We start from the raw sequence: 23,605 nt of genomic DNA, 5'->3' as shown, positions 1-23,605 counted from the left end.
TGTGTAATAATGAGCAAATCTACGTTTTCAGAGACGCAACGTGTTGCAACAATAATTGAATAAAAAAAGCAGAAAAGTGCAATGTGATATACACAGTATAGGCAGGTGGTGCATAGACATGACAAGAAATATAGTGCAGTTTAGACAGTAGTATACAGTTGTTTTACAGAAGGTGGTTTAGAGTAGCATAAATTAAATATAAATATGTGCAGTGTATTAGCAGTTACCTTAAATATGGCTGAGCAGAATAAATATGGCTATGTAATATGAACAATGTATGAACAACATGTACAGGTATGTGCAATGTAGTGGCAGTACCATTATAGTAGTAGTAAGAACAATATAGATATATGCAGTGTATTAACAGAATATATTACAGAAAAACTGAATAAATATGGATATTTAGTATGAACCATATAGACTATGTACAACTATGTGCAGTGTGGTAACAGTACCATTGTAGTGCAGAAACAGTAACATTACAATAGTATTAATAATATGTGTATGTGCAGGATAAAAAGCAGTAGAATATGGCTATGTACAGTATAAGTGTAATTACAGTATGTACATTTGTAGATAAATAGACACTATGGGTGGGATAGTGTAGTGCAGTTGTGTGGGGGGGCTAGGGGATGTCCGCCTCCTTGTTGTCCCTGTCAAGGTTGCCATGGTCGTGGACACCTCAACAGGCACAGGCAAGGAGGCATCAGGCGGAGGCGGGGCAGGGGGTGATGGGGGGGCTTAATTTGTTGTTTGTCACCGGGATGCAGAGCTAGAGTTCAGTAGGGTGACAGCCGCAGGAAAGAAGCTTCCTCTGAACCTGCTGGTTCGGATGCAAAGAGACCTGTAACGCCTCCCGGAGGGGAGTGGGATGAACAGTCTGTGGTTGGGGTGAGAACAATCTTTGATGATGCGCGCCTTACGCAAGCATCACTTGCCCTCGATGGCCTCGATGGAGGGGAGTGAGGAACCGGTGATACGTTGGCCAGTTTTCACCACCCTCTGCAGTGCTTTCCGGTTGTGGGCAGAGCAGTTGCCATACCAAACTGTGACCCAGTTGGTGAGGATGCTCTCGATGTTGCAGCGGTAGACGTTCACTAGGATCTGAGGAGACAGATTGACGTCAGAAAGAAGAGACGCTGGTGAGCCTTTTTGATCAGGATGGAGGTGTTGAGGGTCCAAGAGAGGTCCTCAGAGATGTGGACACCCAGAAACTTGAAGCTGGTGACACGCTCCACCTCAGTCCTGTTGATGAGAATGTGTGTGTGTGCTAGCTTTAGACTTCCTGAAGTCCACAATGAGCTCTTTGGTCTTCTTGGTGTTGAGAGCCAGGTTGTTATCAGTGCACCACGATGTTAGGTGCTGGACCTCCTCCCTGTAGGCCGTCTCATCGTTGTTGCTGATGAGCCCAATCACTGTAGTGTCATCTGCAAACTTGACAATGGTGTTAGAGCCATGTACAGGTGTGCAGTCGTAGGTGAAGAGGGAGTAGAGGAGAGGGCTCAGCACACATCCCTGTGGTACACTGGTGTTCAGGGTGATGGTTGAGGAGGTGCGGTTATCTAACCCAAGGGCGTAGGTTTGGTCTCAGCTTTGGTGGGGACATCTCCGACTGGAGCGAAATATGCGCAGACGAAAACAATTGTTTAAAGGTGCCATGTGTAATAATTGAGGTAAAAATATCCAAAAAATGAGCTACACGCATCAAAAGAATGAGAAGAAATAAGGGCAATGATGTCATTAAAAAATTAACAAGGTATAGTGCTACAGAGATATCAACCTGAATTAGCATGCTAAATTACTAGCCACAGCCGGACAGGTGTCATAATACCAGTTTCGGCCATGGGAGGCGGTATGCGGGCAACATAACCACCAGCCAAACTGCAATACACGTCTCGGTTGTTACTCTAGGGTAGACCAACTCACTTTCTGGAGGTATACTGTCCCCATATTTTATGGAATGTGGAGTATGAATTAATTTTTTGGCGGACATTACACATGGCACCTTTAAACGTAAATAAATGTTTCACCATTAAATGCCAATTTTGTTTCTCAGATAACAGAAGCTAAGCATATCTTAAATTTGCCCAGATTATATAGTCATATATATATAGTATTTTATTTATGTTACTGAGTACGGAAATGCACCATAGTTTAGGATTGAATATGTCTATGAATTTATGCGACTCTAAATTATATTTGTATTTGCTTAACTGTAAATGGAATTCTTTTGCTGTAAGATACCAGTGCCTTAATGGTGATTTCCTTTGTTATTTTAGACTATTGGCAATACAGAATATCACAATACAGAAGTGAATCTACTCCATCTCATTATATTGTACAGCAATGCTGCTGACTCCAACTGAATTGACAATTTGACATAGGCTAATAATTAGAACCTCACCTGAAGCCCTGATGCTGTTTCCTCAACCTGCCATCCATCTGTAGTGGTTTGATGCTGTCTTTCCTGCATACAAAGTGGTTCATTCATTTTGTAGCCTATCCTTTGGCTAGCGAGTTTAACCCTCCTACCATATTGTATATAATAGTGATATAATGATTCATTATATTTGAATAACCAACAGTGTTAACTTATTCACATTGCCAACACGTTTTTACAGCATGTGTCATACAATGACAGTCCTTCAAACGAATTTGGGTCTCCCTTTTATTTCCCTGCATTGTGTAGGCTACACTCAGAAATACATAACATAAACAGAATAGAAACGAAAAATGTCAGATCCAATGTTTATTGTGACTTCCAAGATTCTAACTTAAGGTAGGCTAATTAACATTCAGTGACTTGGTAATATAGCATCTATTGTGATAGCGCGACTTCTTGGTTGAAAGATTACAGAAGCTACAGAAGGTTTATCTTCAACAATATCCTTGATAACATATGCTATCACCAGTTAATACTATTTTTCCACATAACAGAATCTGCATAATTTGAAAGCCTGGTCACTACCACTGCTAGCTTGTGTGGCTAGTTATTTTGCTTACTTACACTCTGCTTTATGAAAAAGCTTCGTATGTCCCCTTTCTTCTTCTTGGGTGGCATAGCTGATCTACACACCACAAAAAGGGGTTTGTATGTATGCTGAAGGGAAAAGGGAATATCAAAATGTTTCACTCTGGCCTTTTATGGGGTAGGCCTATGTATTGACAGACAGCCATGGTAACTTACCGTTGTTGTTGACACACCTGCTCGCTTGACTACCAGTGCAAGAAGCAATGTGTGTGCAGCATGCGTGTCAGATAACCCTTCCCCCTCCCCCTCGGTTTTTCAGCCAATCAAATGACGACGTTTCTTGTACTGTCTTGCTGGCTGTCGGACAGCAACACAAATGAGTTCACTAAAATATTGGTGGGCACAATTTTGTCATCCTTAAAATATTGGTTAGGACTAATCATGAGCGTCCCACCCTAAATCTACGCCCATGATCTAACCTAACAGACTGAGGTCTGTTGGTTAGGAAGTCCAGAATCCAGTTACAGAGGGAGTTATTGATGCCCGGTTCACTGAGTTTGGTGATCAGTTTGGAGGGGATGATGGTGTTGAACGCTGAGCTGAAGTCAATGAACAGCATTCTTACATAGGTGTTGCTATTGTCAAGGTGGGACAGGGCAGAGTGAAGTGCCATAGAGATGGCTTCCTCTGTGCTCCTGTTCTGACGATGATGAATTCAATGAATAGATTAAAGATCCTTTGTACTCGTTTCAGCTACAAAACATTTGTACTGCAGACCTATGTATGTCATCATTTAACATTAATTTCAACTCGCAATTGAAAGTAAGGAAGGTAGAATAGTAATAATCAATAAGGTCTGCATTCAGGTATTGCCGTAACATGTTACTTTGAAAATGTTGCTCCTTTTTTTGCACATAAATCTTGAATTTTATCAACCACAATGAAGAGCAAAATCACATAAGGAGTCAAAATATGTATGCCAACATCAAACACCACATATGCATCAGTAATAATAAGGTTTGGATTATTTTCTGGGCTCTTATGAGTGTTTTAACAAAAAAAAGCCAATAGGTGGAATTTCCTTTTTTTTTTCCAATCAGAGGTCAACTTTGAAGGCCTGTACAGCCACAAAGCTACAAGATCCAACTTGCTATCATACCATTTTATACTCCAGAGATATGTAGCTTTTAGAAAAATATAATGAGAATTTGCCCCCCCAAGTGGTAGTGACGACCCCCTGTGGCTCATGGACTACAGTCAATTATCTTGAAAAACGAAGTTATTTCATGTGTAGGATTCTGTCATACATCTTATGTCATATAGCCTCTACACACATTTTGGATATCGTATGCACTTTAATAGTGTTGTGCTTGCAAATATGCCACTATGGGTGTGCATACAATACAACATCTGATGACAGTCGATTTATTTGATGTTATAGGCTAGACACTAAAAATGACCGCAGTGTAGATTACGGTATCGCTCATAAATGCGGTAGCCTAGTAATTGTTTTTTAATATAGGCGGTCTTGTGCGTCTCCACGTTTCACGATTGGCCAATATCATCCCAACACCGAGAACGCGCACAGATCTGAGCTGAAAGCCTAATTTGACAATTATATCACATAACTGCTATCGTAGTGTCACTTAACTTATACCCCCGAGTCAAGGCTTTGTGAAGCCTCATATGTCTAGATAGCCTATGTCTAACGTGCTTCGTAGTATAAAACCCAAGCGTGTAGCGTTATCAGATGTGCACTCAGGCTGTTGGCTGCTATATATTCTGCAGATTACAACATCATTAGGCTAATTGTTATTTCTCCGTTTTCTGATGGAAATACAAAAACGTTCCACACATCGCTGAAATGGTCAGGAGTGATCTCTGTGGATGCATCGCTTCTGACATATTTAGATTGTGCATTAGACGTGACAAAAGCATTTCGTTTTCACATATTCACTAAAGTTAGCCAACACATAAAAAAAACTCCCCAAAACACCACATTCGATTAGTAATTTCCAAATTCGATTAGTATTGATTTTTTAAATATTTATATATTTATATTCGACTTTAGAAATTAGTTCCAACAGCCCTATTATATATCAAATTAAAGACATTTTTATACAGAAATCGTGCAATATTCACAGTGAGAAGAGCCTTCATTGCGCCACATTACTTGTCTAAAGAGAGGGGACAGATTACCAAAATTGTATTGAAAAGTATTTCTCTTAATATGAAGATTAATCTGGTAGAAATGTATGGGGATATCTATAAAGGGGAAAAAAAGTCCCATTCACCTGTAGTGTGAGAATAGTGTCATCTGTTGTGGTCATTTTCAGGACTTTTGTCCCGGGTAGAGATTTTGGCACACATCCCACGTTGTTCAATGGGGTCATATTAGTCTATAACAGTTGAGATATTCTCCGCTAAATGAAGTGCATACAAATCTTACCCAGGACCTCTACTACTATTAAAGACAGTCCCATTTTCTGTCTGACTCGTGTCAGGTTGCCCCGTCATAGATGCATCGTCATAGTTCACGTTGACAATGGAGAAAATGCTTAGCCTACTTGGTTTCTGACAGAAATTACGTTCTGTGCCAACATGTTGTAGAAACAATCAGCGAGCTAAGCAGATGACAGTCGTTGGGCCATTGTATTATTCATGGCCAGACGCTTAATCTTTCTAGATTACCAGGGTCTGGAATCTCCAGGCTATTTATTTAGTGCAAATCATCTCCTTTAGGTTTTCTTGATTATAGTCTGCGATTCATTCACATTAACTGTAGGTTATCATCGCAAGTTCATATTAAATGTTTTTGCCCAAGTTGTGTGCCGTCGCCACATTTGCACAATTGCTATAATCCAATTTACCTTCCTTACTTTTAAAAAAGTAATTACCTGCATCAAATCACGATTGAGTATACAGCTAATGTCTCTCAGCGGAGAGACCTCCACTCTCCAAGATGGATGAATTATCTTAGCAAAGGTGAAATACTAACATGGATCTTAACAAAATTTGTTTACATAATTTGAGAGAAATAAGACTTCACTTGTAAGAATGGAAATGAAAACAAAAGTGTTAGTCTCAGTCTAATTCAAAGCCTATGAATTCATATAAAGTATCACTGACTCAGAGGTTGGAATTACTCCAAAATGACACAATAAGGTGTGATGTTTTACATCTGTGCAGTGGTGAAAATTCACACCTGATATCTTAATGGTTATCATTTCATCAATATTTTTTATTTTAGTTAACACGTGGTACATTTTTGTTATCTGACATCTAGTAAACATCCTATATTGCACCCTGATTGTATCATATTCACTTGTATGGTCTGCAGTGTAGGCAGATATGGTACTGTGTATTGGCCAGTATCTCTCCACTTGAGGTCAGTATTGCCACTGTGGGAAGAAGCTAGTTGTAGGGAAGTGCAGGAAGTCAAGAGTTATTAACCTGAACAAAATACTTTCATTACTTCTTTAGTTTTGAAACTGACTTGACAAACAACCAACCTTTCTAATCAAGGCTAATTGGTTTTGTACATATGGAAGTTGTTTATTTCTATGTCCTCTGAAATGCCATACAACAGTGTAACATGAACCTACATTCAACCTAATCCTGACATTTTGTTTTTTAAGGTTTATGACTATAATTGGTTATTGATTTCCTTTTAGTAATTAAAACCGCAAAACAAAGGTCTGTACATTTTCTGATATTTTTGCTCGCAGCTATTTTTATCCTCTCTTCTAATTCATTTCAATTATGTATTGGTATGTGTAGCAAAGATAAACTCATCTGTTGTCTCTACTATTATTTTCTGGGTAGTTTTGTGCTCTGACTAAGAGCTTGTTAAGAGCCTATTCATCAAAATACATCAGTTATCCGTGCCAATTTTACAGTTTGCAAGGCATATTGGTTGGGATTTAGCTAGTCAGCTTGTTAATCTTAGACAAACATGTATAAATTAAATTCTTTAATGTTCTTTTTGTATGCTTTGGGGTGGTTACATGTAATGCAAACTAGCACATTCTGCACAATATCGGATGGGTAATGTAATGTTATTATTGGATATGAGAAAATAGTGTTTGAGACCATTTTTTTTTTACAACCAAACCTCACAACCAAAAATTATTAAAATAACATCCTCAATTAAGCTGGTAAAATAACCTGGATTCTTTGTGGCACAGAGAGTGAGTTTGTTTTTGCCTTCCTCGGTAATGTTTTGAGAAAAGGAATGTTTCTGATTGATATTCCCTGTGACGGAAAAAATAGCCTAGCTGGTTTGTTTTCGCTTCTGTGCTTATGCTGTGGTCAAAGGCCTTGTGAAAGACAATTTCTCTGCGTCACCAGTGAGTCCTGGCACCAGGATGAAAATCTATGGAAAACGTTGATTGACATTGTTCCTCCCACTTTCCTTGGACTAGTGTGCCTTGAAATGGAGCTGAAGCTACATAATAAAGTCCTTGTTGTGAAGAAATCATAGTGCGGGGGTTTGCATTCCTGAATATTCAATTCAGGCTGCTCTCAGATGTAATACCCAGTACAAATACTGTTCAGCCTCAAGACTGGCAATATTTCATGACTAAATCGTCAGATATGCGTCATATGCCATCATGCTTATACATGTTAATTACTTGAATATCATCATATCAGATGGTATGGCATAATTTTGTAGATTTTTGATTGTCTTGAATATCTGAATTGGAAATGACACCTTGACAGTAGCATGTCTCTGTTAAAGTGCTCACTAAACTCCATGAGGAAAAGTATGCAAATAGAATGATAAACCTTAAGATCTTTGTTTATCTGATGAGAGGCGAGAGCAAGAGAGCAGTTAGCAAACCAGATTCTAAAACACCTGCAGTTGAGAGACCAAGACAGACGAGAACAGTTTGAAAAACATTATAATAATAAATCTTGGTTGAGAAGGGTTTTTTTTTACACATGAATGATTGTTTTTCTAGATATTTGTAGGTTTAGATCTGACCTACTTTTAATTGTGCCATCGTGAGAAATCCTGAAATTTTGCCATGATGTGAAATCCCCAATTTTCTTGAAGTGACATGAGTTGTGATTTTAAATGGTCTCAGCACTCATGAAGAAATTAATATTAGAAAAATGATCCCATATTCACTAAACAGGACATGGATCACCTCTCATTTGCTAGGATCAGTGATTAATCAAAGACTTTGCATGCAATATTTATATTCCATGGGCCTTTTTCTGATAAGAATACATTTTTTTTACATCTCTGTGTTGCATATTTGTTGTAGGAAACAGACCTACTAGTCCCTGGGCTAGAGGGAACAATGCACAGCCCACGCCCCGCTTTGCTTGGCTCTTGTAAAATGCTGACCTTCACTCTGTGCTTCCTGGCTATTATTTTCTATAGCTATTTGAATGTACCAGGTGATATGGCAGCACAGATAAATACAGAAGAGTGTGGTTTTGGCCTTTGACTCTCCCCTCAGGGCCTTGCCCTGTTCTCATTCTCAGCCTGGTCACACTGAACCTGTGACATGATGCAGGGCTTTGGTAAAACAGGTGAAGAATACAGAGGTGAGCTGTGATCACAGGGCTCCAGAATTGTAGCTGCTTGATTACAACTGTATTTCTGTAGGTTTTTGCCACAAGCATGCTACACTGTATGTCAATGGCACAATATAGTACATACTCAAAACATCGGTTTGTGGGGCTGAAAACTATTTTACTGTTTACAAGAAAATAGCTTCATTTGGACAGTTTGAACCGTCAACATTTCAGGATTGTTTTTTTTTTTTTTTTTTTAAAGAAAGGACTCTCTTCAGAAACGTGTCAGTCTGTTGTTCTTAGATAGTAGGCCTAATGCTGTTCCACACAGCAAATACCAAGGAACTGAACAACACAGTATGTTACAAGCACCACATCGTTCACATATTCGTGCAAAGTGGTTTTCACCAGGATGGAAAGAGACACTAGATTATTGGGTGCAAAACTGGGCTATAACCTTTGCCATGCCATTTAACTTTGTAATGTCTTAACTATATTACTCAGTTAGCACTTTATTAGATGTAAAATATGTTTTTAGGATTTTGTGGCGGCACTTTTATTTTTAGAAAATGCAAATGGGCAGACATTAGACTCTAAATGTAATGTTTTATTTAATATATATATATATATATATATATATATATATATATATATATATATATACTCTTTTGGATCCCGTGAGGGAAATTTGGTCTGCATTTATCCCAATCCGTGAATTAGTGAAACGCACTCAGCACACAGTGAGGTGAAGCACACACTAATCCCGATGCAGTGAGCTGCCTGCACCAACAACGGCGCTCGGGGAGCAGTGAGGGGTTAGGTGCCTTGCTCAAGGGCACTTCAGCCGTACCTCCTGGTCGGGGTTCAAACCGGAAACCCTCCGGTTACAAGTCCGAAGCACTAACCAGAAGGCTACGGCTGCCCGTAATGGTTGAAATGTTATGGATAATTTGTAATATCAGCGGCGCAGGAGGCACGGGGGACGTGGGGGATATGTCCCCCGCAGTGCTGAAGAGATAGCCGTTGTCCCCCTCACTTTTGATAAGGGAAAAAAGCCTTATGCTATCAGGTACACTAAGGTATGAGCTAGGCTACACCAGGCGCGTAACTGAAGCTTTCCGTTCGCGACGCATAAAATCCATTTTAGATTAATGGTCTATTTTTTTCGAACGTACGCCCCACTGTCACGTCTGGTGTAGCTACTTCCATTGATTATAATGGAAGCTAATTGTTGCAGCAGACGCAACGGAAACGGAATGCTTCAGTTACGCGCCTGGTGTAGCTCAGCCCTAAATAAATAATAACCTATAGGGTTTGCGCTAACTGTAAAACTCTCCATTAACAGCATCACATCACTAACCACAGCCATCTACAGTGTAAGACTGCACAATCTCATATTCACTCTGTTGGATATAAGCCAGTTTGTCTACTAACAACCATCATAAAATAATAGGCTACTTGCTTAGTGTAAATCCTCAAATTATGGCTGGGGTCTTTTGCAAAGCACAGCATCTTTGTTTGAGGCAAGCTGGCAGGCTTTTTTAATTTCTAACCTGCATTTAGACATGCGTTTGGTTTAGAGCGGCATACCGGTAGGCTATCAAAAGCATAACATTTTCGGTTTGGTTTGGGATTTAATTTACTTTTGGACTGTTTGATTATATTGCTAAATGTTGAGACTGATGGGTACTGAAATCTGGGAGATATTTGATGGTTCACTGTTATGTTTCATGCAGTTGAAAAAGTGTCGGGATTGTGACATTGAAGTGAAACAAGTGCCGCTGTTTATTGCGAGACAAGGCTTCCGTTCATTGAATAGGGGTTATGCTGTAAACCTAATAGAAACTTCTTTGCGTAGCCAAGTAGCCTAAATTGAGTTATTGTTTAATTATGCATGATTTAGTAGCCTACTTTTTATTAAATTCGTAGGCTGGAATGCCTTGAGTCGCGCAACAATTGTGTTTAAATGTAGTAGGCTAGCGGCTTCAGCCTGGCAATTACCTCGAAAGGGGTGGCAAGAGAGCTTGTGAACGTGTGTTGGAGACCCATGGTAGGAAAACAACTTTTCTTTGCCAACCGTATAGGCTATTAATCCAACCAACAATATAATAAAATATTAAGAAGAGGTGTTATTTCATTGACTTAAATCGAAACAATGTCTTCTAGTGCTGGTGGACTGATGGCAATTGTTGGTATAGGCAATTGTTATAGTACGAGCGAATTAGCCTAGAAAAGGGTCAAAGGTGGAAGTAAATTTGCAAAAGCATATTTGGTATCATTTGAATCGTAATTTTCTGTAGATTAAGAATTTGTGGTGCCTACAGCGCAGATTTGATCCGAAAAAAATATATAGGGCTTTGAATGGAGCATGGCACAATGAGTTTTGGGCCAAAAACGTATGTTAGTACATCTTGATATTAGCTGATATCTCTTAAGCCAATTGAAAGATATTCATCAAACTTGGTCTACTTACCCACTATAAGTTGTCAAAGAGCTGGCAAGACAATTTAGATCTTGAGGTCAAAGGTCAAGGTTACAAGGAGTCACATATATAACTCGCATGCAGTATTTGGTTCATATCTCCAAAGCAGACTGATGGATCTTCATTAACTCTAGTACATTTATTGTCTATAGAAGTTAGATGAACTTAGGGACTCAGGGCCATGGGGTCAAAGGTTAAGGTCAGTTTCATCCCCTGACATACAAGGTTATTGACGGTGGAGACATGCTAATCAACATGCCATGTTCAATTAAATTACTGTAAATATAGCATTTTTACATAATTTAGCATATAGACTTGGTTGTTTTTTACATGGGGAGTCCCTATCTACAGCACAATGAGTTCAATACCCCTCCTTTGTATATAAGAATCAAGATTCTGATTGCAATTACTGTAGGCAAATGTGCTTAGCAGTTACATAGCAGTGAAATACTTCCACTAGCATAGTCATGACCTGACCAATATCTCTTTCAATATTGTCCATGCAGTCCTTTCCACAGTACAAGCAGTGCTACTTCCAGCTGTAAATTATAGCTTTCTGTGCTGTGGTGACTTTCCATAAGTTAGTATGACTGTTAACTGTGGCCCTTGCTATATTTCCCTTCATGGACAAGGTGTATTAAAGGTGTATTATAAAATATCAACATCCCATGTTGCTTTTAGAGTATTCTACCATTGGCCCAAATAGTGTGAAATAAATCTAAAATAAATAAATAAAAGTAGAATTGCACATAGCAAGAAGCTGGTCTGAGGGCAGATCTGGCGTTGTGCTCATCTCACAGTTTTCACCATTTTTATCAAAACATATTTTGAAAACAATCAATGGTATTATCTTAATATTCTGGCAAGTTTAAAATATGATGGTCGAAAGTGGGCCAGAGGTGGCGATCCGATATCTGGAAATCTGATCTCACTATGGGTTTGTGTTCACAGTTTGGTCCCCCTCACTTTCAAAATATTTCCTGCACCCCTGTGTAATATGTTAACAGTTTTCATAATCAACTTTGGCCTTTTAGAATGCTTTGCTTTGACAAGGATTGTTTGTCGAGACCATGTCTCCGATATCTCTTGAGACCACAGCCAGTGGTCTGTACATGATTGTTGTAATGAGTGTTATCAAGGGGAAGGGGATGATTGTCTTTAATGACTGATGTGTAAACTGTACCACTGACTCTCAGCGTAATTTGAGTTGTGCCTTAGGGACATTATAAATCAGTCTCAGTCAACAGCAGTCATTCTTTGCTGTTGCATCCATAAGTCAGTTACAAAACAGAAACAACTTTTGTGTAGCAGCACTTTAAATGGTGCTTCAAATTAATTTGCCAAATATGTTGTTTGCCAAATTTGTGTATAAAGTGACATTTATTTATATAGCACACTTAAAAGCAGAACAATTGACCCAAGGTGCTCACAGAAATAAAATATAGTAATAAAAACAAAAATATCAGTGAAAAGATTATAATGATAGTAATGATAATGATCAACTGATTATGATTATTGAATAAAAGAAGATACGGTGACTAAAACTACTAGAGCAAAGTGTAAGATACAATTACTCGGCTTCAAGAAGAAATGGGAATTACATTTCATGTGAACATCGTCCTATCCTTATTAGACGTTCTCTGCGGTAAACTACAGTCCTTCTAGGAAGCGTCCATTGTTTTTCCAATCCACGAAACAAAATTTTTCCGTAAAAGTCTAGTGGGGCTACATACCCACCAAATTTCATGTGCACCGGTGTTTCGGTGTCCCGGGTATCGTTGACCGAAAATTCAGGAAGTAGATGACGCGGGAAAAAAAGAAAGAAAAAAAAACTTTGACAATCATTCAATAAGAAAGAGTGAAGTGAAAGGGGGCAGTTAATATATTGCTGAAAATAAAAAAAAATAAACAAAGAAGGGGAAAATGAATGGACATTAAATGGCCAGAGAAAATAGATGAGTCTTCTAATTAGATTTAAAGCTACTGCTACTGATAGTGGGACAGGACATAATTTATATAGGGAGATTAAACAGGTGGGGGCAACAGCAACAGATATTATCATACCTAAGACATTTCAGTTTTAGTGTAAACTCCAGATTGTCTAATAAATTATGGTGCTTTGTTTCAGATCACCAAAGGTGTTATATGTATATGTATATTATATATAAGTAAAATATTGTTAAATACTGGGTAACACTTTACTTGACAGTATCGACATAAGAGTGACATGACATTGTCATGAACGTGTCATAAACAAGTCATAAGCGTTTATGACATAACGCTTCGGTCATTAAGTGTCATTCGGTTTTTGTCATAACAAGTTAGAGTTAGGATTAGGGTAGGTTAAGGTTTAGGTTTAGGGTTCATGTGTCATGACCGTGTCATGTCACTCTTATGTCGATACTGTCAAGTAAAGTGTTACCCAGTATTTAACAATATTTTACTTAGCAGCCATTTTTGCATTTTCATGCACAGGTGATTCCCTGGAATTACATGTTCTAGTTTTCTAATTCAGTTTCATGATGCATTGTCATGTGTAGGAGAGAGAAATAAATGTGACTTTCCAGCTGCTCTTGAACTTTGCATGGCAGGCCTGTTGGCCTGAAAGGATGCTTGAAAAAGCATGCACACATTCACAGACACACATGCACACATGAGTGCTCTGGTAAGAGTATATCATGCATACCTACAAACATAGACATAGACACAGAGATTAACATGTTTTTGTGTTTGTTGTTTTCTAGGTCGTCTCTATTCTATGCAGACAGGCATGAAACTGGACAGTAAGAGCCCAGAATGCAGGAAATTTCTTGTTAAACTAATGGATCAATTGGAAATGGTAAGAAATGTCTTCAACACATACAAAGGTTTAGGCCTGATATCAACTGTAGGGACTAGTGATATATTTGTTCAATTTGTGATCCAATCTAAACGTGTTCAGTGGTAATTTCGACAGCCATTTTAAATGTAGTCGTGGTCTTGCATAGCCTGGGTGAACCTAGATGAACCTGTTAGCAAATTTGAATTCACTCTGCAAACCAATCAGAACCGCTTATCTGATGACAGACACAGTACAGTTAGCATCACTGTTCAACACAACCAGTTATATGATTTGGATGTGCATTTTCTTTGGAATTGAGTAAACAACTGCATTTAAAACCTTCCGAAAAGACTGGGTAAGAGTTTAATGCACCAGTTTAAGTTTAATTTCATCGTTTACCTCCCTTGGAAATCATAAGTGGTCTGGTGTTAGCCAGGCTTGGTCTTCCAGTGACTGTAATACAAATTAACTTGTCATATTTTCCTGAAGCACTAAGCACACTGTCATTAAGAACATATAATTTTGTCTAGTTTTAGTGTGGCTGCAACAATTTATCAATTAACTATTACATTTATCACCAGTTATTTTGTTAATTAACCAATCTGGAGTCATTTGTAAGAGAGAAAAACTGAAGTAACTGATTCCAGCTTCCAAATCAGTGATGGTAAGCTGAATATCTCTTAGGTATTAACAAATCAGAGCATTCAAGGACCTTTGGTTTTATATTTATATTTATTGAATTAAATGCTGTATCCTAGTTGGATGTATTGAATGGCTATTTACCATATTAATACTAAATATTGCCAAATACATGCATCTGAACATATGTCAGACATATCCTATACTTCGGTTGACTATTGAGCTGTCAAGCTAGATTGGTTAGGATAGGCTCCCTGGTACTGATATTTGGCAAACATTTTTTACTGAGGTTTGCTATGTGGCTGATACAATTGTAATATTAAACTGAGATACCATTAGTTAGAACGTCCAGTTTCCTTGAAATCTCGGTTCTCCAAGCTTACTTAACGGTAACTATTTCCCCCCCCCCAAATATACACTATAAAGATGTTAAACTCCTAGTGGTATAGGTAGGGAATTTCACGCAGCAGCCAATCCACAACCAAGCATATTTACTGTCAAAAACAAAGTCACAAACAAATCAACCTTTGCGGCCAAATAACACCACCAACAGACCAGATTTGAAGAGTATTTCACTGGGGTTATCAAGCAGGCACCTTCCTTAATGGGTGGTTCATTGAATTAGGCCCATGACTCCTCCAGAAGTGCTCAACAGTTGTATCTGGTGTCTCACTCAGCCCCTCATGTGAGCACTGACAAATACCAACAAACTCTTCAGTCCGTTTATGATCCAATCAGCAACATATGCAAACAAAACGCAAACCCTTAATGAGGGCACCAATAAATACCATTTCTCTTTGTTACTGTGACCGTTTATGATCCAATCAGCAACATACATACCAAACAACATCATAAATCCTTCAGTCATTCCTCTTCATTGCTGTGGCTGTTTATGATCCGATCAGCAACATACCCAACCGACATGCAAGCCCTTGATAGTGGCACCAACAACTACCACTCTAGAAACATAGCGCCAAAATTCCAGATCTTAGTCAATTCAAGTTACAACATGACCCCCAAGGAGTCTGTGAGCACCATAGCCATTGACTTGCTTTTTCAGCAGCCTCCAACAACAGCTTTTTGTTTTACAGCTCCTTTCAGTGACCGTCCTTGAAAACCAAAATCTAGCACAAGTGTTGTGGCTGACTTAGGTACTAAAGGCGTTGTAGCAATCTCCACTGGTCTTGTGTGTGCTTGCCAGCCACTCTCTCTAACCTCTGCTACCAGCTCTGCATACTTTTTCCTTTCAAAGGCTTCCTCAATCACATCTTCAAAGGGAATAGTTATCTTGATAAAGTAGATACTCTCACTCTCTGAATGCAAAACCATATCTGGTCTCAAAGTACACTGTGGAACTTGTAGTTGCCTTCCAACAACCACTAGGAGTTTCCTATTCTGTGCTTTGCCCCATCTTCTTGTATTGAGTCAGACTAGTTTTACAACTTTATCGGGAACTACAATTGAATCCAACTTTTAATTCAACTCACCAAGGTCATATCTAGAATTGCTTTGGTTTAACGGTCTGATGCTGGTGCTAGAGTTTGTCATGTTGTCATGTTCGGAATTGACAAAATACAGAGAGCATAATATTTTGGCCAAATTACATTGTGGATTTGTAGTTCTTGCACCACGGTTGTAAACAAAAGAGCTAAATGGCCAAAAAATTGGACTGTTGCTGTAAACATTCAAGGAACTTTAAAGTCTTTTTAGTTTCTCCTAGGGAAAGACCCTATAGCATTAGTACCTATATTTGCATATATGATTTCCAATTATAGGCCATATATGAGCATACCAGCTGCAATGGTAGGCTCGTTAGCGACTAAAATGATCAAAAGCTGCAGAGTGTTTTATAAAATAACATTCAGGCCTCAATTTCATTGCTGGAGCATGACCTAAAGTTAATTCTGTAGATGATTTTGCATGAGCATAATAACATGAACATGAACCTAATTTCATAACAAAAGTTAGGGGCCTCAGTGTTAAGGCCAATAAGGCATCAACTATCTAGTAAAGCAAGTTGCTGGTCACGGGTGAACGCTTTCGAAAATCAAAAGTTCTTCTAGTAACTTTTCTGAGGCTTGGTTTTGGAGGAAGTTTGGTGAAGATCAAACAACATTTGTGACCTGTGAAAATTTTGTTTAGCTTTCGATAAAATCCAATATGGCGGAAAAACAACAAGGATTAGTGACGCCGCTTCAATTTCCACACTACACCGGTTCCTGCTGGAAAATTTCAGACTTGGAACGGTGTCAATATTGTAAAAGCACTAGGAGCAGGAGCTGGCCCAAAAAAACAGGTGAATACGAATAATAAAAATAAGGAAAACTTAAGAACGATAGTCAGGGCGCCTTAAAATTTGAGAGAGTGAACCAGTAAATTTGAGACATGTGCAACCAGTAAATTTGCCTCCTTTTTTAACACGTTAAACGTGGAAGGGGCGCGTCAATGAATCCTGAATCTGTGGCAGGCCAATGAGTGTGAGAAGGATAGAGAATGGCCACTGTAATGTGTGGCGGGGGAGGGTCCTAGAGATAATTGAGCGTGCGTGAATGTCTGTGGGAAAGAGACAGGTATCACAACCTGCTACGTGCATCTGAACAGTAAGCAAGCGTACTATTGACTCGTTCTTCCGACCTGCGGCTAGTGTACTAGTGCCAGAGTTTACAATGTCACAATCGGATGATGATTCAGAGTCAGAGGTTTTTGTGGCGAAAAAGGCCCCAACCAACCATTTTTGCGAGAATTCAGTTGGTAGAGGTACTGTAAGGAGACGAACTCCATGAACTGCGAATGTTGCAGTCACTACCCCAGAACTTCAGGGAACAAGAAGTTTGCCGACAGTGCAGGCACTTCGCAGTTTAAACACAATACACTAGTTAAAGGTACTCTGCCACATTACTTTGTGGTAATGTCTGAAGTTCTACCATGGACTCTGTAACATTTTTACATGTGGAAAACATGCCTTAGTTACCTTGTTTCAAGTTTAAGTCCTAAGTCAAGTTTAAGTTCAAGTCCTTGTTTCCTTGTACAGACAATACTCTGTGACCTCGATCAACAAGGCTCGATTTTCAAAATTGCCAGAGTTTTCCTTTAACTACAATTTATAGTTAAGGTTAAGGCGATGTTCAGTAATTGTTCAAAAACAATTTTACATTATGAACTTGAATCTTAACAGATGATCTGGGCAAGGGAAGATTTCAATTTTAAGTCATTATCATAATTATCAAAGGACTGAAATGGTGCAGTAGCTATAGTGGGAACTCAGGGTAGGGATTTCACAGCGGCCACGACGGCCATGGCCGTCGTAGCCCCTTGCGTTGGCCGTGACGCCCCTTTGAAAATCAGAGGTTTACAGGCCACGCTGGCCTTGGTGCCCCCTTCTTTAAATATTCTGCTTTGCGTCCTACTAATAGCGATATATATTTAGCCTATGGCCTGTCAAAATAATCTTAGCATTCACAGCGCAAATTACGCAGTGGAGAAAGTGACAGCGCAAGAAAGAAAGTGCGTCCAAATTAACCCATTCTTCTCAGTTGAACAAGCCTACTCACGAAGTAGCCTACTCATCACACAGACATCACAAGTATCACATGAGAAGAGCTTTTTCTCAGCTTTTAAATGATGTTAGCCGCTAATTGCTGTGGTGAACGGTTCGCGAGAAAAGTAAATAATATCATTCAATTTAATCATAAATTCTACTGAAGGTTTTGCGTCCATCTCCCTACCCATTCATCTCGGTGGAATACTTCACGAACCCTTCGTTTAACATATGACAAACCATATATCAGAATAAACAGCAGACCTTACCGAACAGAACGGTGTAGGTGTAAAGCAGTACCCTGTACAGTTAGCTGTTCCAGACTAATCCCGTTTTGAATTTGCAGTAAATTTCAACATACATGGATGTCTCCAAATTTGGGATTTAAGTTTTACACCGTGTTTAAATTGTTCCACATTATTTCATAACGGGCCAAATACAAAATAAATATTACAAATGTCGCCTAGAAATCGGTAAATCAGAGGACAGCTGACTAGAAGAGTTTGTGAAAGTAGCCTAAATGATCACAAAATGCTAAGCATGCATCTAGGCTATTTGAGTTTCTTAAAGCTGAGCTGTTCAGTACATGATTTCATAACAGGCCAAATACAAAATAAATGTTAAATATAGCCTAGATATCTGAAAATATTAGATGATCAAATGATTTACAGTTATATGTAATATGTCATGTTTTATGTTTTTGTAAAGTTTCATACAGTGATGCAGGTCTACTGCAGTGAATACAACTTTGATCATTTTTATAGCATACTACTGTATAGTTAACTTTGGCCTTTGTGCCCCCCACCAAATATGCCCAACTGAAGGCCAAGTGGCCTTGCCCCTAAAATGGTGAAATTCCAAGCCTGTGGGAACTGGAAGTAGTTATATATATGGCCATTTAATGTACAAAGTATCAATAATAATAAAGTATTACAATAATGTAATTTGAGCTCTCCAGGAACAAGATATATTGTTATACCTCTGTTTGTTGTAACTCCATCTAACACTAAATTATTATACATTGGGCTGGGTTTCCATACACTGTAGATGGGATGTTCCGATTAGCTATCCCACATACCATTTTTGTCCAAATAATGCAACCATACCTCGTTTTATGCTTAATATCTTCATGTTAATAAGCTGTGGATACCTCAAATATTGGCACAACATTAATAAAGTACTGTATGTGGAGACAGAATACGGATTTGATGCTATGTGGGTTGAGAAATTAGTTTATACTGTAATACCCTCAATATCACTCATTTTCTTCTGAATCTAGGGGCTTGAGTGTTAAAAAAACAAAGACAAAGAAAATATGAAGACATTTAAAATTGAACTAAAATATATTGCTGGTCTTTATTTTGGGACCTAAACAATATGTAGACAAACTCTGAGCAAATTCTGAAATGGTATGGCAACCATTTTTCTGATTCTGTCTGATTTGAAACCGTATAACCCTTAAGTGTTTTGTCAATAGATTCTCATTGTGGAGTTGTACAGCACAGGATTTGTGGATTCTGTGTTACGTATTGATTTATAATACTGACAACGAAAACACAACAATGGTTACAAAGAAAATGGTGTCTTTCAAGATAAAATCGCAATCAGACTCGGTCTTTACTAAGCTCTGGGAAAAAACCCTAGTTTGTCTCCTTTGACTAAAGATGAAACGAAGACACCCTTGTTCCGCTTCCTAGTTATATCAAGAGTTCAAAAGACAGGCTTTATTGGTGTTCTTAAAAGGGGCCAGCAAGCTGTGCCTGACCACTGTTTTTGTTTATGCTCAGGTATTTTTATAGACATTTTGGGACCAATTAGGTCGGCTTAAGGATTTGAAGCAGCCTTTATTTCAGCAGTGGTGACATTTACTGGTTTAAATGTTATAGTAACAGGAAGCCTTAGCTTCCATACAAGGGTGCATATCCAGGCAGAATGCTGTAAAAACAAATTGGGTCGGGTTTCTGTAACCTTAGCCTCCTTGTTGCCTGTGCAGTGTTTAAAAGGAAAGGCATCATACAAAACTTAAGTGTATGGCTTACTCAAACAACTGTTCCACCTTTTGTAGCAGTCAGCTGTTTGACCGGCAACATTTAACATTCAGTGTAAAAACACAAACCTTTCACAACATCACCTTAGATCTTCAGAATAATTATACTTACTTTTTGAGCTTTCCAATCCAGTTTGCACTTAATCAGAAAAAGCAACAAAATCACATTCTCCCACTTGCATTCTCCTTTTTCCACATTCAGTCATTTTCCACATTTTTTGCACACAAGTGATGTATTGTGTCATGTATGGCCCCTTTCTAAAAGATTCATTGAGATTTCATTAAAGCATGAACAGTGAGCCCATTCATACGTCCTCAGTCCACCTGTTGAAATGTAATCAGTATTTGCTTTACAGATTTTACAAGGAAACCTGAAGCTCTCTACCAGACTGTAACATCTCACGTCTCAGAGAGTGCCTCTCTTGAATTATAGAGGAGTGGAGTTTTGGGTGCAAGTAACTTCAAACCATATGATAGGCCTAGAATATACCAACAGTTCAATCTTTAGAGCTCAAACATACTTCAATCTTTAAAAAAGTGAATTATCTCATTAATCAGTGTATCTTATTTACCAGCTATTTATTTAGTTGTTGTTGTTGTTGGTTTGTGTACACTGTATAATCATTAAGATAGATTCAATCAGTTAACATAATCCAAGGAAAAGTGCAAAACATGAATTTTATTTGACTTCACAGTTGATTGTGAGGTTCTCAAAGGCTAAAGAAATCCTGACACTGTTTTTAAAAGCAAGTGAGACTAGAATGTCTTCTGCTTTATCATGGGATATGTATTGTGGAATAACTAACACTTGTGAAATCAACTAGGCTGTGAGACAGTTTAGGCCAGATATAGCAACCTAGATACCCCATTGTCAGCTAAATTATATTGGGTTGAATATATCAACACATCTGCCATATTGTAGCACTCAAGATTTGCTCTATGTGTATTGAGAGAATGCAGACTTTCCTATAAAATAATAAACCATAACTTGTATAAAAAAATATAGAATAATGATGTGCTTTCAAGGTGAGATATTACTGGGCCATAATTCTACACCCACTGAAAAATGTATAATGAATTATGAATAGCCTCATTTTCAGATGTTTGTATACGTATGCTAAGAGAGGTCACAAAATTCAGCCATTTAGTCTAAGTCGGGAATACACATCCAAAGTTGAATAGCAATCCAAAGTATAACTATACTCATACTTGACAATGAACTACTTCAAAGCATCACAACATGTGTGTGCTGTGACATCTCCACGTATGACTGGAAGCCTGTGGATCTCAAATATACAGGGAACATAAGACATCAGAGTATCTGATATCTGGAATTTGTTGTTCTAAAATACATTTTTGAAACTTTCGGGATTTGTTAGCTAAAAGCTGGTATGCCGATCTCTGCAGTGAATGTCTCTGACATAACTTTCACTAAAAACATGTGATTTGCTTATGGGTAGATAAAACTTGTTTTAGAGCTGTATGTGCATTTACTAGCCTGACGTTGTCATACTCAAATTCTAGTCAGAATATGAGTCTGATACTGCTCCATTGGGGCGAATTAGCTCTGCTTGACTTATGGGCCATTCTAAAAGAAAAAAATTGCAAATTATAATAGAGCTATTTGTTTCAACCTATTGTTCCAGTCAGGCACTCGATACATTTGCAGACTTCTTCAAAAACAAAGGGGAATGCCTCTGCACTAAATTGGATAGACCTAACCAATCGGAATAGCTTACCGTGAGATGTAGGAAGAACTTTTACTGTCGGAATAGCTTACCTTGAGATGTAGGAAGAACTTTTACTGTCTATGGGAAGAACACACAAACCATCCTTCTTCTCCACAAATGCCTTAACATTGTTTTCTGGTCTTGTGTAAAAGTTATTGTGCCGTCAATATCTCCTACAACACTCGTTAGTGAAATCTAAGAGATACATAGCAGGGTAGGCTATTAGGAAAAACTAATATTTCCCCTCCGTTTTTAAAAATAATTCCGTTGAACACTGATATGCTACAAACATGTTATAAACAGCTAGGGAAGGCTGTCGCAAATCCCTCGAACAGGTGGTCAATCAGAGATTTCAAACGAACGAGGGAACAACATGTCACAATGCAACACGCTGTTTTCCCTTGATAAAAGTTAAACCATGAGTTTTCCCACATCTCAACTTTGGCCAAAGTTTTCAGAAATAATCGTTTTCAGTGATAAAACCTCATTGAAATAATATGCATTTTTCCATATGGGGTCTTAGAAGCCATCTGTCCCCTTACAGCCACAACATTTTTGTGGCAAACAAAATCAACCTAAGCGTGCTTTGATGACGTGATACACGAGGCACTGTTGCTCACCTGTCCATCATCGTAAAGCCTGCTTTGATTGGTCCGAACTGCTCTGGTTTGAGCATAGTTGCTCCACAATGGAGCAATGCCAGACCGATCTTCCCGACCTCAAATGTTGTGGGCGGGACTAAGTTCAGCTGGCACCCAGGCTATGGATTTACTTCATTCAAATGCAAATGATATCGGCCATGTTTCAGAGGGAGGTAAGAAACAAGATTATACTAACGTGTGCATTTTCTCCATCCTGTAGATGAAGAAAGAATTGAGTGATAATGAATCCATCACTCAGGAGATTGTTGGCCATGCTCACATTGAAAATTATGCCTTAAAAATGTTCCTCTATGCTGATAATGAAGATCGATCAGGACGCTTTCACAAGTAAGAGTCCTTTCCACTATTTGCTGTGTTCTGCACACAAACTTAATTAAAGATACATTGACCTTAACATATTTGTGACATCTGTTTACATGGGGTACGATCTATTTCGATCAGGTGCTTTCAAGCACTTTAGAATCTTTGATCGGAATAGCCGTTGTTGCCTACTTTTCCTTGAGAAGATAAAGCAGTCAATCCGAATGACCGTATGTACGGCTGTTCATTCAGAATAGGAGCAGACTACACAATCTCTTTCATTCCGATTAAAATTCTGATCGGATCAGGAATTTTCATTCAGACTAAAAAAAAAAATCAGAGAAGTGTTTATACGACAATTTTTATTCCGAATGAGCCGTTATTCCGTTTCTAATGGAATGGACGTGTCCATGTAAACGTGGCTACTGACTTTTACTGAGAAGAAATGTGTACGGACAAACATGATTATGAAGTAGGCCTACTGTTGTCACAATGGCAAAATTATTTTTTCGATACCGGTGCCAAGGGAAGAGTTTCAATTTTGATACTTTTTTGATTTTTTAAACATTTGATTTGGGGGCCCCCACCACCTTGACCCCATCAGTAATATTGAACATTGTGTGATCATTCACATCAGTGGCCCCTTAGACTTTGATCGACCCTCCACACGCGCACGCACCGCACGCAAACACACACACACACACACACACACACACACACAGAAAGTGATGGCTTATGTCATAGGTTTCTATTTCATATTTTGAAATTCATTTAGGCCCTAAACTTTAGATATTTTGTTAATAATTTATGGTATCTAATGCATAATTACTAATAGCTAAAAAATATGTATTCATATTGAGCCGAAACGGTACGGGTGTCATGGTTC

At 38.5% G+C, this 23,605-nt stretch overlaps 1 protein-coding gene across 2 annotated transcripts in view; it reads left to right on the top strand.

Moving 5' to 3' along the window:
- Window positions 1-23,605, top strand: part of vta1 (vesicle (multivesicular body) trafficking 1) — a 38,890-nt gene that overhangs the window by 5,646 nt on the left and 9,639 nt on the right. For both annotated transcript variants that reach the window (XM_048251416.1, XM_048251417.1), the window contains exons 2-3: window positions 13,727-13,821; window positions 22,619-22,746. In XM_048251416.1, coding sequence (XP_048107373.1) covers window positions 13,727-13,821; window positions 22,619-22,746 — 223 coding nt within the window. The remainder of the gene's footprint in view (window positions 1-13,726; window positions 13,822-22,618; window positions 22,747-23,605) is intronic.

This window comes from Alosa alosa, chromosome 8 (genome assembly GCF_017589495.1).
Source record: "Alosa alosa isolate M-15738 ecotype Scorff River chromosome 8, AALO_Geno_1.1, whole genome shotgun sequence".
In the NCBI taxonomy this organism is placed as follows: Eukaryota; Metazoa; Chordata; class Actinopteri; order Clupeiformes; family Clupeidae; genus Alosa; species Alosa alosa.
Note: the sequence above shows the minus strand (reverse complement) of the source record. Positions and strands in the feature narration are given on the sequence as shown.